Source organism: Chelmon rostratus, chromosome 4, assembly GCF_017976325.1.
Source record: "Chelmon rostratus isolate fCheRos1 chromosome 4, fCheRos1.pri, whole genome shotgun sequence".
In the NCBI taxonomy this organism is placed as follows: Eukaryota; Metazoa; Chordata; class Actinopteri; order Chaetodontiformes; family Chaetodontidae; genus Chelmon; species Chelmon rostratus.
Window position 1 is genome coordinate 17,067,531 of NC_055661.1, and position 15,507 is coordinate 17,083,037.

The following is a 15,507-nucleotide window of genomic DNA, read 5'->3' on the forward strand; positions in this document are numbered from 1 at the left end:
ATGGTGCAGTCTTTATGATTTGCTCACTAAATCCATCCTTCAGGAGGGTGAGACAGTCTTGAGTCTTTGAAAGTAATTGGATAATGAAACCGTTTTTTTTTTTCCTCAAGACCTCATCTTTTCTCTGCAAACAGCATGGGAGGGTTCCTCTGTGAGATTCTCAAGCTGTCTGTCTGCCTGTCTCTCCTGGCTTAGCTCTGTTCCACTGGATGAGTCAGTTTTTAATTGATGTGTTCTCTAAGGCATTGCTCGTACAATCTTTGCCCGTCCTTGTGCTCTTCAGGGAAATCACAAATTGCAGTGCAAATCCATCACAAAGCAGTCACTTCAAGCACTTGGAAGAACCTGTCCCCAGAACTGCTCCAAGGTACTTGGGCGAAAAATTTCACACAACTTTGATGACTGGACTTCATTTTGACGTGCATAAAAAAAACACACTACTGTCTCTAACATCAGATCCAGTCCTTTCTGATGTTTGCACTTTGGGCTTTTGGCTGTTGGGTAGAAATCGAAGAGTAAATGAAGGGGGAGATGCAGTTGTCACTACCTCCCATTCCTCAAATGTCTAAGTTGAAGGCCCGCATGAGAAGATCCAAATCACCAATGTTTGCAGCCTGGAAGAGTTCGGGCTGGTCCATCATGGATAAAGCTATCCTCAGAGCAGCCCAGATGTTTCCAGACATCACCTGGTGGGACTGCTGGCGACTCCTGCTTTTCCTCTGAAGGCTGAGGGCGGTTAGGAAGTTACTGGCCGCCTCTCTGGGGAAGCAACAATGATAAGAATCAGTTTGATGTAGGGTGTTATGCTGTGTGCACTGAGCATACTTGAAAGGGTTGATCAAGCTCAGGCTCAACTGGTGATTTCATCTATTTGGACTAATTTGACATCCTAATACAGCCCAGTCACTGCAGCATTTAAAAGGGGTGAAATTAATTTAAATAGAATTGCTGCAATCAGTGCATTTGCTCATGGGGATGAAGCGAATCTGAGAAAATTATTTGAATGTGCTGGCCTTTGAGGGAACCGAGAGCCAGAAAGTCAAAAACAGATGAGTTAGCGTAGCTTTTTACACGGGTAACACATACTTTTATCCAAATTCTTTAAAGTTCAGTACAATGAACATAGAGGCATGGTTTACAGACAGAAGATAGGTAACATAGTACTTATTTTTAATGAATGTGAATTTATTGTCAAGTTAGCGACCAAGCTAATGTAGACTATAGCTAGCTCTGAAAGCACATGCATGTTTCTTACTTGTGTGTTGGCTGTAGATAATGTATAAAGTACCTATGGTGTTAACAGTTAGCTAGGTAGCTATAGTCAGTCATAGTATAGTAAGCAATGCCTAAACCACCAAGCTTCCAGCACTGCCTATTTAGCCTTCAGATGAACTTGAACACTGTGTGATCTGGCAGGACTGCGACATGACTGTGTCCAAATTACACCATTATCATGCCTACTAGTGCTCGGAGGTCCAATCAGCCAGAATATTGGAAACACCTGTAGAAAGGTACAAAACCTGGTGCAAAAAAGTGCATGCTAAATTTGTTTTGGACATCTCACAGACAGAGGAAGCCTGGGCAGTTTAACTACAGCATCTGTGTTGCTCGGTGACGTTACCACTGGAGATGGGAAAGAAGGTGAGCTTTGCTTCCATATAATTTTATAAACTAGGTACTGGCTAAATGCTACTGATATTTCTACTTCTGTATTGTTTGATAAGCTAGCTACCATAGCTACTGTAGGTCAGTGTTGCTGTTATTTCTTTCATAGCATTTCATAAGCTAGCTGCTAAATGCTGCTATAGCTTTCATATCATTTCACAAGCTAGCTGCTAAATGCTGCTGTTATTGCTTCCTTAGCATTTCATAAGACAGCTGCTACATGCTGCTGTTATTGCTCCCATATCATTTCATAAGCTAGTTTGCCTGCTAACAGCTTTGGGACAGCTTATGAAGGAATAATCATTTTGTGTCACAACACCAGCTGGATGACTGTTAGTCATAGCAGTAGTTAGCCTGAGGGTATTTTCTTGTCGTTGCAGTCTCCAGCCTGGAGTCAACTCTTCCTCATGAGGATTAATTCTTCTCCCCTGAGATGCCGAGGGTCACTGCATCTCTTCACCAAGCTAAGTATTTGTTGTTTGTTGTTCTAAAACGTGCTAAATGATATCTGCCTGGGTGTGCAATCACTGTTTGTATGCGGTCGTGGTTTGCTAGATTTATTGCTGGGACCTGACTATGTCTTGGTGTGTGCTGGCTACTAATTTCTGATCAAATACTACTGCTTTGTATCTACTGTGTGTGTGGTGTTGACATTGCTATAACTAAAGAAGTTGAACTGATTTCTTGGGGTTAGTTATTGCTTTCTTTTGGATGTTGTCTGGCAGGTGCATTGAGTCTGTAATGTTATTGATTAGGATAGTTGGGAAATATGAATACTCATGTCTGGATATTATAAAATCAGATGAATTGATATTTGCTGCATGTTTACCTCTAGATTTTTTTTTAGCAACTGCAGTGTTGGCTTCATGGGATACTCAATGGGGTTTCGTTGCACACAAATGTAACATTTTCTCCGCATTTTTTAAATACTCAGTTAAGTTATTATTTGAGAAATATTACTGAAACATAGGACTGAATGATATGCAAAAAAATAAAATAAAATAAAAAATCACAATTATTTTGACAAATCTATTTGATTTGCTATTTTAGTGGCAATGGTAATTTTTGCATTTTATTTTGACACACAAAAAGAAAGATGTGATCTTTGCTGGGGTCTATACCAAACCAGCATGTTTCCTTATTATTATTTTTATTATAGAGATTGTCTGCTCCAAATCACAAATTTTGTTATTTAACTTACAGCTGCAACGATTAGTTGATCGACAGCAAATCAATGAGGAACATATTTAATCCTACATTGTTCCAGTCAATTTTCGAAGGACTTGAAAAGTCTGCATCTGCAGAACAGGTGCAATTTTTGAGTTTAGATTTATTCATCTCACCTCACTAGATTGCAAATTGTCTGTAATGGCTGGAAGTGGTCTGTTGGGGAATGGACACATGGCTGCTGAGTTTGGTTTGTGCTTGTGGTGAGATCAGATCGTATGAAGTATCAGCTCTGCATGCAGTCTCACTTTATTCTATCTTTTCATGTTTTGACTTGCCACCATAGGTCTTCTGAGTAATTTGACTTCACTCTATCATGTGTAGGAACTTTGTCTCACTCTCCAACAGCCCCGGGACACTTACCTGTGTGCCCCCAGGTTGATACAGCTGATGCCCAGGTTGTAGCGGGATCGGATAAACCCCGGCTGCAGCTCTAGGGCTCGCGTGTAAGCCTCCACCGCCTCCTCACTTCGGTCACCGTTTGCCAGCGTGGCCCCCAGGCGATTCCACAACAAGTAGTCCTGGATGAAGGGTTGAGTGGTGGGGTTGGTTGAGGGATAAGCAATGTCACAAGGCGAAGAGGAAAGAGGAAAAGATTTTATTTAAGTTCATTGTGATATGTGTTGACAGATGCTGTCAGCCTCGATGATGTGGCTTGCATGTTTCTGGGTTTATTTCGTCAGCAGCATCTCCTTAGCTATCTACAAGTCTTAAATGCTTTCCACCTTTTGAAAGACCCGATCAAGGAGCTGACAGTGTCTTTAACAAAAAAGTACCAGTAGAAAGTAAAGTAGAGCTAAATGATCTGGGCCTGGGCTGCTACACAACACTCAGCCTTGTATCTGCAGTGACAGCATGACAAAGCAGTGTTAGAGCTAGAATTCTCTCGAATGTTTTTTCTTCGATGCACAAACAACGAGGAAGTGTTTGGAGCATTACACAGCTCCCCGCTGTGAAGTAACCTAACAAGGGTAATTTAAGGAGAGCTGAGTTACATCACACAGGATGTCCTTGCCGTTGTTTCCCACCTGCAGGTAGACAGACACATACAGAGGTCATGGTCTGCTACGGTATAGGGGTCCTTCATCTTTGGCTAAGCCTGGCAGCGGGATATAATTATCTCCCTTTGTGTTCAGAGCTATTTTTCCAGCAGGGGAGCAGATATTACCAAGTCAAATGTGGGAGGTTGGATTTAACAGTGAGTAATATTCTTGGCGGCCTGGGACAGCGCACAGAGGACAGAGACTGATTTACATGAAGGAGATGCAGAGATGGAGAAAAAGTTTGTGCTTGTAATTGTGTGTGCATATTTTTTGTGTTTGTTGTGTAAATGCTTGGATTCCAGTGTATGAAATATGCGTCAGTCTGTTTTTAGTTTTCTACTTAAATGTGTGTATGCGCTGGATGTTGCGCTACTCTGCTACTGCTGGATCATGAGTGAGCGTATGCGTGCCAGTCAAAAGTTCATGAGGCCAGATTTGGCAGCTTCACATACCATGTGCTGTGACAGTTTGATGTGCTTCACTGCATCTGTTTGCATGAGCTCTCCCTTGATAATTGTGGCTCCATGTCTACGAAGAATGAGCACAAGCTCGAGGGCTTCATGCCTGCTGCATGTGTTTGTATGGGAGCAAGTGTGTGTGTGTGTGTGTGTGTGTGAGTGTGTGTGTGTGTTTAGCAGATGTTAGGCACTAAAAGTGTTTCTTAGAGGCCAGATCAGTGTCATGTCCAACAGACCAACTGTAGGAGGTAGGCAATATTATTCATAGCTTGCATGCTGACCTCCCGAGATTATATATGTAGAGGATTACCATAAATCCTATATTTAATAAAAACATACAGTAGATTTGATATATAGAGGTCTAATACATTACATTCACATTCAAGTAGTATTGCACCCCCTTAAGCACTATAGCTGTAGTTGGTTTACTCATTTGTTTTTGCATGTGTGCAAAAATAAATTAAAAGGTTCAGTTTGCACATGCTTGCAGTGTTTTGAATGAAGTATGTTAGTCCTCAGTGATGCTATTTGAAGAAGAATGAAATCTTATTTCAGTAGTTAATATGATAAAATCATATACATGACTAATGTTGCACATTGGAATGGTGCACGACTCCCTGTTATGTGTCAGCCTATCAATAGACACCAGCTAGGACACACAAACAAACCAGCGTCCTCTGATTCCTATTGAAAAAAAAGAGCAGCAACAATTTTACAAAATGCATCGCCTGTGAATTTCTGAATGAGCCTCTGATCATATATACGTAGTGTTTCATGAGAGGCGCAGTTGTCATCATTGGCACAATGCAGTCCCAGCTGTAGTCAACCAGCTGTCAGACATATTGTCTCTGGAAAGAAACCAGTGTATCCCATGTGTTCACCAACCACAGCTTACAGTCAGCAAATCAGCCTGGTTTTGAGATCCCTGCCACTGAGACCCAAGTTCATACTGAATGGTGCCAGAATTCTAAAGTGAGATATTTGCATAGCGAGCCACTCTGTGTAATTGGATGCACACATGTTTGTGCTGAACTGACCCTTTAAGAATGTGGTACTCTAGAGCAGCAGTGCCAATATCACACTGTATGGCACTGTCTCTTATGTGTTATTACTCAGATAAATTTGTAAAGAAACCAATACATTGATATGTAATTGCACCATATACAGCATATAGGAATCCTCCATATATTTAGATATTTATTGTATTTCCATATATTTGGTCAGTATTCTGTATGCTGCTTCCATGAGTGATGACAAAAAGTAAAAAAAATAATGATTTGAATGAATTATGTTTAGAGGTGAGGCCACTCACTTCATTCATTTTTTCTTCCATGGCTCCTCCCACTGAGGCTTAAATCGACCAATGAAATTACTCATGCCTTCAGAGCATCTCTGCCTCTGACAGACGTTGATATGAGAACAGCTTCGCTCTAATCTGCATTTTTCTGTGTGTGTGTATGTGTGTGTGTGTGGTTCCTACCTCGGGCCGCACTGACAGGGCTGTATTGAAGGCCTCCACAGCTTTGTTGAACTCTCCACTGAGGTTGTAAAGCACCCCGAGGCCCGTCTGCAAATCTGGGTCGATGCTGTCAGAGTTGTGCTGAACTGCTTCCAAGAAGAGCTCCTTGACCTCAGGTTGCAGGGAGCTGTGGACACACACACACACACACACACACACACACAAACACAAACGCACACAAACACACACGGATAAGGATTAGTGTGACTTAAGGCTGCTGAGTGAGCGCTCTTAAGATCGAAGAGCTATGATGTGCACTCTACTGCACGTCAACTTTTATTCATAGAGTGTAAGAAAATGAGAGCGAGGAGATTGACAGGAGGGTAAGGAAAAGAGAGAGGGTGATGAAAGAGAGAAACAGAAAGAAATAAGAGCAACGAAAAGTGCACAGAGTTGAGTATAAGAAAGACCAGTATTCAGTTTTATTATTGTTCGCTGGTAGTGACAGAAACAAGTAGTTACTATAGTGTGTGGAAGCCTTGTAGTTTTCTTCTCTTTTCATTTCTACATCTGCTATTTTCCTTCCCACTGCTTTCACATGCTGCTGTAATGCCCGAATTTCCCCGGCTGGGGATAAATAATGTTTTATCTTATCTTATCTTACCTTATTTTTTGGTATTTTGTTTTTTATTTTGTACCTCTAAAACAGGACTTAGTGTACTTTCAGATATCAGCCTTATTCCAGTGATTGCGTTCAGCGGTTGGAGCTTTTTTAAGTTACTCTAGTGCAAACCGAGCCTTTCCTGCTGTTTCTGCTTGACATTCAGTGCTTCCACTGGCAAACTGGTGGGATGCTTTTGTGTTTGTCAGTAAGTTAGTGGAGCTTCACCTGTGGTGTTATTCTTCACTAAAACACGTCCAGTTGACCAAATATGGACATATTCTGTACCATTTGTACAGTGGGTCAAAGAGAGGAAACAGAAGGGTTGGGGGAAGGTTAAAGACAGATGGATGGAGTAAGCAGCACAAGTGAAAGGGATGATATTGCATGGATTAGACAGGAGACCACAGTAATTGGGATGTACCTGTGTCTCTTCACACTGACTAGTCGATTAATGATTTGATAAAGTGCTGCATCACCTTGGGAGCAGAATTAGGTCTTTTCAATCTGCTATATCTAACAACCTCATTTTCTGGCTTATACGCTCTGCCTTCCAAAGCAGTAAGAGTGGTTTGACAAGATGGATACACGAAGCTCTGTGTATGCCGTCTCGCCAGTGAAATTACACCAATTCCAGCTGTGGCTGAGAGACCTTGAAACAAGCTTTTCCTCCTTCTGACAGAGTAATAGCTGTTTAAGTAAAACAAATGAGACTCTGAAACGGCTGGTAAAGATCTCACATGATATATTATATGTTTGTCAGTTACTCAGTGACTGAGCTGTTAGCTGTAAGTTTGAAATTCAGTTGTGGCATTTTAATGTCAGTTTAAAGCTCTTAAATTCATGGATAGCTATAGATTATTGACTATTTCTTCTTTGGTTTTTTGAAAACTACTCTATATCATTACCTGTCATTTCAGATATTCATCAGTATAATATTATAACAATATCAGAATACATCATGATATATATAATAGTTTCTCTGGAAAACCAGTTGAGAAACTTATTTAATGGACAAAATAACTGGACAGGATGGCAAATGCAGTCAAGTAAATAGCTGACAAATCATCTTCATCAAATTAATAAAATATCAGACAAAAATCCAGTATTTACATAAATCAGTCCTGCTCATTGATTTTCAACATTGTCCACAATTGTTGAAACAATTAGTCAATTAAATGATCAGGCAGAAAATTAACTGCCAACTATTTTGAGATTGACTAATTGTTTCAGGCATTTTTCTGAGCCACCCTGTCGTTCACTCAGCCTTAGGTTTACAGTTCTTAAAACAGCTAAAAGCTCCATTCATTGTTTTCACCAGGTCTGAAGCATTCTTGAAATGTATGCTTATTCAGTCTAAATACTCCACCTTTCATGTCTGCCCATGTTGAGAGCATGAGACATCCTGCGTTGGGAGTTTGGGGATCCCATCAGGTGTGTCTTGCCCTTCAGCAGGTGCTTGTACTTTGGATTGTGTCGCAGCCAACGGAGCAGGGCCTCGCAGGCATCATTGCGCATACCAGTGTTGGTCAGGCTCACTGCCAGAGCCATGAGGGCTGGGAGGTTGTTTGGGTGGAGCTCCAAACACCTGGATGGAGACAAGAACCAGGCATGGGAGAGAAGAGATGGTGTAAGGTGTGCACTTCAAAGGGAAATCTAGATTTGACAGGCATTAATTGGGACAGGCCAAAGCGAGGGAACATCAGGCAGAGGCTAATGATTTCTGGGTCAGGATGGATGAGCTGCACCTCTGCAGAGGACCAGGTTTGCATGCTGCCCTCAGCAGCGGGGTGAGATGATTTGCATTAGGTTTGCATCTAGCAAAAAAAATGCTCTTGGTGATTGTTCCAGAGCTAGAGATGGAAAGTGTGTTTGTACTACATGCTGAAGTTACATCACCGGTTATATCATTGGGAGTACAGCCACTAAGATCTACGCTGACCTCTGCAATGGAAAAGGGGAGAAGAGCAGCACTGTGTTGGAAGAACAACTTGGATTAGTTAAGAGACTGGAAGGGAGGCCAAAACAAGATTTAGCTTTCATCAAGATAATTTTCAAGGCAGATTTACTACATCTGATGCGCCAACTTCCTTAAAACCCTCATAATCCCAGTCAAACCAAATTATTTCAGTCCCCCACTTCAATGTGCTGTAGGTGACGATTACATAAACTTTGGTTAAGGCCACTCAGATCCACTGTACACTCACAAAGATGTGTTGTTGTGCAAGATGTTTAGCTTAAAAATGGAAAGAGAAATTCAACTAAATCATATTTTTTCAAGTTCCAGAGACCAGAGAACCATTTCTTGTTTTCCAGGGACAGTCCCATATTTGGCAGATTTGTTTGTACACAGAATTGAGCTGGCTGAACATTAAATGACATCAAATAACCACAAATCAGTCACATTTTTGCCTTGCGCTACTTCATAAACTGTTTTGTTTTTTCAGAGAGCTGTATATACAAAACTCCTTAGCCTTGACAGACTAAAGCAAAACTAAGATAAAGTTAAACTCAGCTAAAAATAGACATGAGCCAAACATTTCAAATCATGTGTTTTTTTTTTTTTTTGGTCAATTTCTGTGTGACACCATTTAATGAAGTGGTAAAGAAACCCAGGATAGAGCAGGAAAACATGGAGCTTGCCAACTGAAGTGTTGCCAGTGTAGCAACAACAGGACTAATGCCAGGTAAACATTTAATCTCACTTCATACCCAAACACTCCCCTCGCAGATGGAGCTATTACATAATAAGCAAACTAGTGTACGGCACGCAAACTGCATGATATCTGAATGGTGTTTCAGAATGTGCACGAGTCTGCCGGACTGGATTGAAGCGAGATTATAGCAGGAACTGAAAAATAAATTCTTCAAATCCTTTGCGATCCTATTTAAGTAAAGCAGCAATTAGCTGTTTTTACCTTTTATTTCATAGAATGGACCATCTATGTCGCACTTAAAAAAGGAGGATGCTTTTTTTCTTCAATGGCTGTCTCTGGAGTTTTCAGTTGACTTGTCAGTGTTCACACTCCCAGATAGGTGCAATTTCTGGCTCCAGCAATGTTATGAATGAAAGTGGGCCACCTCCCATTGAGGACTCTGTGCAATCACCATCCGTGTGGGGTGTCTCTATTTTAAGAATAAAAATCGCATAACGTTTCCTTCCAGTCGCCGGTCGGCAAAGTTCTTCTCGGGACTATAAATATAATAAACCTTTGCATCAGAAGTTTGAGTTCTCTTCCTGAATAGACTGCTGCCAAAAAGTTCATTGAAACCTCTCAGGCAAATTTCATACGCTGGGCTTCATCTTTTAACGTGACATTTCCACAGAGTCCCACTTGTGCAAACATATGGTGTCCCCGAGCAGTAACAGCTGTCAGCTCCGCCAAGTCTGAGAGCGATTTCTGATTTTAAATGGGAATTTGATGCAGTTGTTTCCCCTTACCTCTGGAGGGAGACAATCGCAGCCTGCTCATTCTCATTTTCAGCCTGCGTGGTCCCCAACACTTGCCAGGCCTGCAGGGGAACAAAATGCAGGTAACGATAAACAGCAGGGTGGAAACCTGGACTCCATAGCTGGTATTCTCCAGGGGCTGAAACACTTGCGGAGGCTCAGCATCGTCTGTCAGGCACAATGAGTGGGTTCCAGCACAGAGCCATGATGCCAGTGTTTCTGACACGTCCCAAAGAGGAGATACAGTGTGTTTAAAAATGCAGAACTCCATAGGATGTAAAACCTTGATGAGGTCAAATAGGGGAGCATGCAATTATGATTAAAAATCGACAAAGTGTTTAGCTTGGAGGGTTGTCCTTAAATCATCCAAGCAGTAGGAAGCCACTCATTATTCAATGAAGCTCACATATTGCCTTATGTCTAAAGAAGTAAAGAGAAATTTAGTTAACAGAAAACTAGTCTGAGACTCTTTTGGAATGGATTATTGATTACAGTCATTTTTACACCGAAAAAATTTGGTCTGTTGGTCAAGCAAAACAACACACTGAAGACGCCACCTTGGCCTGTGGGAAGCTGCGGGGCTCATTTTTCACAATCTGCTGACATTTTATAGACAAAACAATCTTCAGATTAAATCGATGAAAATAATCATTAGTTGCAGCCCTATATTTAATGAAAGGGGCTGAGTATGTTAAGGACACCAGATAATGAATATTAGAGCTGCAGCAAATTATCACTTTAATTACGGCTAATGCCCTCAGTTGTTTTGTCTATAAAATTTCAGAAAGCATCATGACCTACTCAGATTTCTTGTTTTGTCGTACCAACAGTATAAAACCATAAAATATTCAATTTCCAATGATTGGAAACAGAGAGGTGCTCACAGAGGAGAAGCTGGAGAAGCAAATGTTGCATTTGTGCTTGAAACATGACGTGACATGAGTTTGTGCACCTTCCACTGCGATTGATCTCTGTGCCGCTGTTGGTCCTCGACAGGGACGTGCAAATGAAATGTACCCTTGATCAGCACAAGAGGGCAGACAATGATACAACTAACCTCTAATCCAAGACGTAAGATTATGAGATTACCCCAATATTCCGTGTCTGTAAGGGCACGCGTAATAACCTGTTCGAAACCTAATCTCTATAGATGCTTTTTTTGTTCCACTCTTTGAAATGAGGGTCGAAATTATTTCTGAATGATTCAGAGGTCTTCACAGAGGGGCAATAAGCCACTAAGCGCCCTAGGAAGAATTTTGGAATCGTATTAGCTCCATACACCGCGGGATAATCCTCTCCTTGGAATAACTGGCACATTTCTGTATATTCCAGGGGGTTCGGAAAGTACTTTGTATCAAGGCTTTGCTCTTTCAGCCTGCAAAGAGGTCACTTCTTTTGAAACGGGGAGAGTACAAAAAAAAAGAAGAAAAACCTGCGGATTGAGCTATTATTCAGCTCACTGGGCAAATGGAAATTCTCATCAAGAGTATGAACACGATGGGTATTTTTGCTACAGGAAACAGCTCTTTTAACAAGAGAAAAAATGGTTTGCCCTCTACAGGCAATCAGCGTGTGGCCTTTGGGTGCTGCCCACTAAATCTGCTTCACACGGCCTGTGGTCAGTCAGACATTCTTCATCTCTAGATTCTCTCTACACAAGGTGGAGTTACCGGGGTTGGATTTAGCATAAGATTGCACCGAAACCCCAACTACCACAGTCAGACTGACCCGTGCAGGATTGCAGTTTTGTTGGTCATCTGTGCTGTAAATGTGCCTCCATCCCTTTTGAAAATGTACCTCCAGCTGTAGTGTGTCTCCACGGTTAACTTGAAAAAACACATTGTGTGTGTGTTAATGTGTGTGTGTGCGTGTGGACTGAATGAATTCACCTCTGAATCATGAGGGTCCTGCAAGACAGCTGCTTCCAGCAAAAGCACAGCATTTGGCAAGTCTCCCTCTCGAGATTTCTTTAGTCCCTCTTCAAATGCGTTCGGCAAGTCCTTATAGGGATTATCTGTGTGGAAGTAGTAACCCTGTCAGCGGGAAAAAAACAACAAAAAAAATAGGGACAGTGGCAAAGTCAGTTTCTTTCTCCCATATTCAAATGCAAACCAGGGCAACTGTCCTGTGCAGTTGTACATTTAAGCAAATCTCCAGCAGCAGGAATTGATCTTTTCTGCTTCACATCAAACCTGGGCTGAGCTCCCCGGGGTTTGTCTCTTCTCTTTAAATGTTAAACTTTGCATTTTCAAAGTGTGATTACCCTGGTGTGTTGTTGACCGCTTTTGAGCGTGGTGACTTTGAAACAGCTTCTTCTTTGAGCACTAGCTCTGCACTGGGATCAATCCTGAAGCCTGTCTGATTCCCTTTTATAAGAAGGTCAGCTGATCTGTAAATTATACTGCTCAGCCACATGCTCTGTTCTCTAAAACCCACACTTTCCATCATATATGGTGATGCTAGAATATAGGCATTATTATATGCTCTCCCAAAATGTTTTATATGTATTAACTTGGGAGAAATAGTAGCATGCGCTCCTTTTTATATGTCAGAAAGGTCTATAATGCTTTCAATCAAAGGAAACCTTTTTGCTTGTATTTTACTCTTAGGTTTCAACAGGGTTTAAAGGAATAGTTTGACATTTTGGGAGATTCCTTCTGCTTCTTTTGGCAGAGAGTTAGATGATAAGATCACCACCACTCAATCATCTCTGTGCATTAAGCAGCCTATGAAGCAAGAGCCAGGAGTTGATTAGCTTAGCATAGCATTAAGACTGGAAACAGGGAAATAAATACCTATCTCAACTAGCTGTCTCCACAATCAAAACCACATACCAGCACCATTAAAGCTCACTAATTAAGACATTATATTTAAGTTGTTTAATCCGTACAGATACGTAAATTCCTTCTAGCATTTCTGATGGTTGCCTGGCAACCTCACGCTGACAACCAGACCCCAGTAACTTGTTTTTAAATCTGTTCGTATAAGGATTAAACAAAAAAGGTATAATGTGTTAATCAGTGAGTTTTACAGGTGTTTGTACACCATCTTAGTCAGGCTAGCTGTTTCCCCCCACTTCCAGTCATTATGCTAAAGTAAGATAATCACCTCCTGGCTTAAAGCTTTATACTACATACTTAATGTACAGACATAAGAGTGGTATCGATTCTTCTCATCCAACTCTCTGCAAGAACGCAAGTAGGTGTATTTATCTGCTGTTGGTACATTTCATTGGTATATTTTATTGTTTATTGTTTAGTATATTTTATTGTCTTAGTATATTTTCATTTCTGGTATATTTTTATTGCATTTATGAATATTTTTACTGCATGTTGGTTTATTTTATTCTAGTATCTTAATTTTATTTCATAATCTTTCTTATCTCTCTTATTATCTTGTTTCTAACATGGGGGTTGCAATGCAAATTTCATTGACATGTCATGCTCAGTGACAATAAAGGAAGCTTGAATCTTATCAAAATCTTGAACTATCCCTTTAATTCTGGGGGAAGAGGCAAATTTGTGAGCTCTCAATAGGACAATAGGATAAGACTGTGTGCTCTCTTCTATCGAAGCCACACTTTAAGAGTTGTGCGTAAGTCGAAAGTACAACTGTAAACATGCTTTATGCAACTATATATATCCCTTTTTACTAAATGTTATTCACAGAGACTGTTTTTATATACAGTATATCTGTATATCTCCACATCAGTGTCACCAAGACAAATTTCTGCCCATGCTGATTGTAAAATTTTAATGATGGTCACCTTCTCATGTGGAGAGACACTGGAGGGAATCTGCGCCTGCTCGTTTTCCGTCAGCCAGTTCCGCCGAGCGAGTTCTTCCCACTCCGCCTGCATCTTATCCCAGAACTCGGTATCTGACTACAGACGTCAGCGAGAGACAGAGAGTAGGACACAGTGGAAGGAAGGGGGGTGGATAGATGGGCAGAGGGGAGAAGGAGGGGAGGGGGAGAGGAAGGAATGAGTGATTTATGCACAGTAGAACAACAGCTCTTATAATTTCCCATCATCCTACCGTTGGAAATGTCACATCTGTTCGGCTCACTGGCTGGCTGTAACGTATGGAGTTCGCACGTCTGATGACTCATTATATTTGCAAGTCAAGGCAGACCTTAAAGGAACAATCCGCCCTTCAAATGGAAACAAATGGTGGCTCCACCACGAAATACCAATAAACAAGATTAGAGCCTTAACTTCCACTTTCAAGTTGATAAACAAGTCTTTAAAAATGCTAATTAATGACTAAATCCAAATTATTAATGTTTTCTGATACTGTTTGTAAGGATAGCCAGGAAACAGGTCTGTAATTTCATATATGATCATTGCAGAAAGGCACAAAATGCTCATATCAGACAAAGCGTTTAGTCGTGCATTTGAATTGACACATTTCTGTGGTCAAATGTCAGACTGCGGCTTTAACCTCTCTCTTAGCTTGACATTTGAACTGTTATTTGTTGGCATTTCAATTAACTGACCAAATCTTTGGAAGGTTATCATGGATGAATAACCTATCAGTTAAATATGCCAGTCACCCTTCTGGCAAATCTTTTCATATTCCATCCATCAGAAAAGCTAAAGCCTGCAGAATCAGCCTATTAGAGACAAACTTATATTTAACTTCTTCAAATAGCAACAATCAGCATGGTTTGAATGCAACGATCCAAAAAAATCCAAATATGATATTTTACTATAATGTGATGTAACAACACAGATGAGTAGTTTTGGAAAAGATGCAGTCAAAAAGAAAAGCAGAGTGAAGAGCAGCTCGAGGAAATACAATCATGAGTCAGACATACAATTTTCCTCTCGAGCTTGATTGTTCATTGTGGCGGCACAGGTTAAGTGTTGTGGAAAAACTTGAAACTTTGATTTTCAGATTTAATTTTGGACTTAAGGTTAAATTGTGTCTATGTAGACACAGTTGGAAACTTGAAAATCACTGTTGGTTTGAAAATGCATCATTAGTTCATTTAATCACGCAACATGAAATAAACTCTCACTGTTTTGCCAATGACAGCTGCTGCAACTTAACTCAGTTCAAATGAATATTTCAGTGTTCATCTTTGTGTATTTTTTTGTATTTACCATGCAACATATTAAGTATTGAAAAATAAATATAAATATCAACTCCTCTTTTACTGTTTAGATCTCCAGTCTCCAGCCAGATTCAACCTTTTCTTGCTGCTTAGTCTGCCTGCAAAAACTGAGGTGTCTGATGAGACTCAAGCCGTAGTTTTGAAAGAGATTCTAAAAACCTCCTCAGCGGTTTTCCCCTCTCAGGAGTATTGCTAAAATTAGAACCATCATGAAGTTTGGCGATACAGAGGATTATAGGTGCCTTTATCTCTTCTCACTTTGACTAGTGCAACACTGTTTTTCTGCCATAGCCAAGAGGAGTTGAAACAAGCTTCAGTGTGTTCAAAAAGCTGCACCAAGGGATTTAACTAAAACTGTTTAACAGGACCACACAAGATCGCTCCTGTTTTACAATGTTCTCACAGCATATCTCTTCATTTTAGAG

General features: G+C 40.7%; 1 protein-coding gene across 1 annotated transcript in view; it reads right to left on the reverse strand.

Annotated features, from left to right (window-relative positions):
* Positions 1–557: 557 nt before the first annotated feature.
* Positions 558–15,507, reverse strand: part of pex5la (peroxisomal biogenesis factor 5-like a) — a 49,081-nt gene continuing 34,131 nt past the window's right edge. The window contains exons 8-15 of the mRNA XM_041935143.1: positions 13,731–13,847; positions 11,854–11,997; positions 9,956–10,026; positions 7,911–8,101; positions 7,530–7,545; positions 5,874–6,039; positions 3,256–3,413; positions 558–759 (exon numbers count right to left, since the gene is read on the reverse strand). Of these exons, the coding sequence (XP_041791077.1) occupies positions 558–759; positions 3,256–3,413; positions 5,874–6,039; positions 7,530–7,545; positions 7,911–8,101; positions 9,956–10,026; positions 11,854–11,997; positions 13,731–13,847 (1,065 nt within the window). The remainder of the gene's footprint in view (positions 760–3,255; positions 3,414–5,873; positions 6,040–7,529; positions 7,546–7,910; positions 8,102–9,955; positions 10,027–11,853; positions 11,998–13,730; positions 13,848–15,507) is intronic.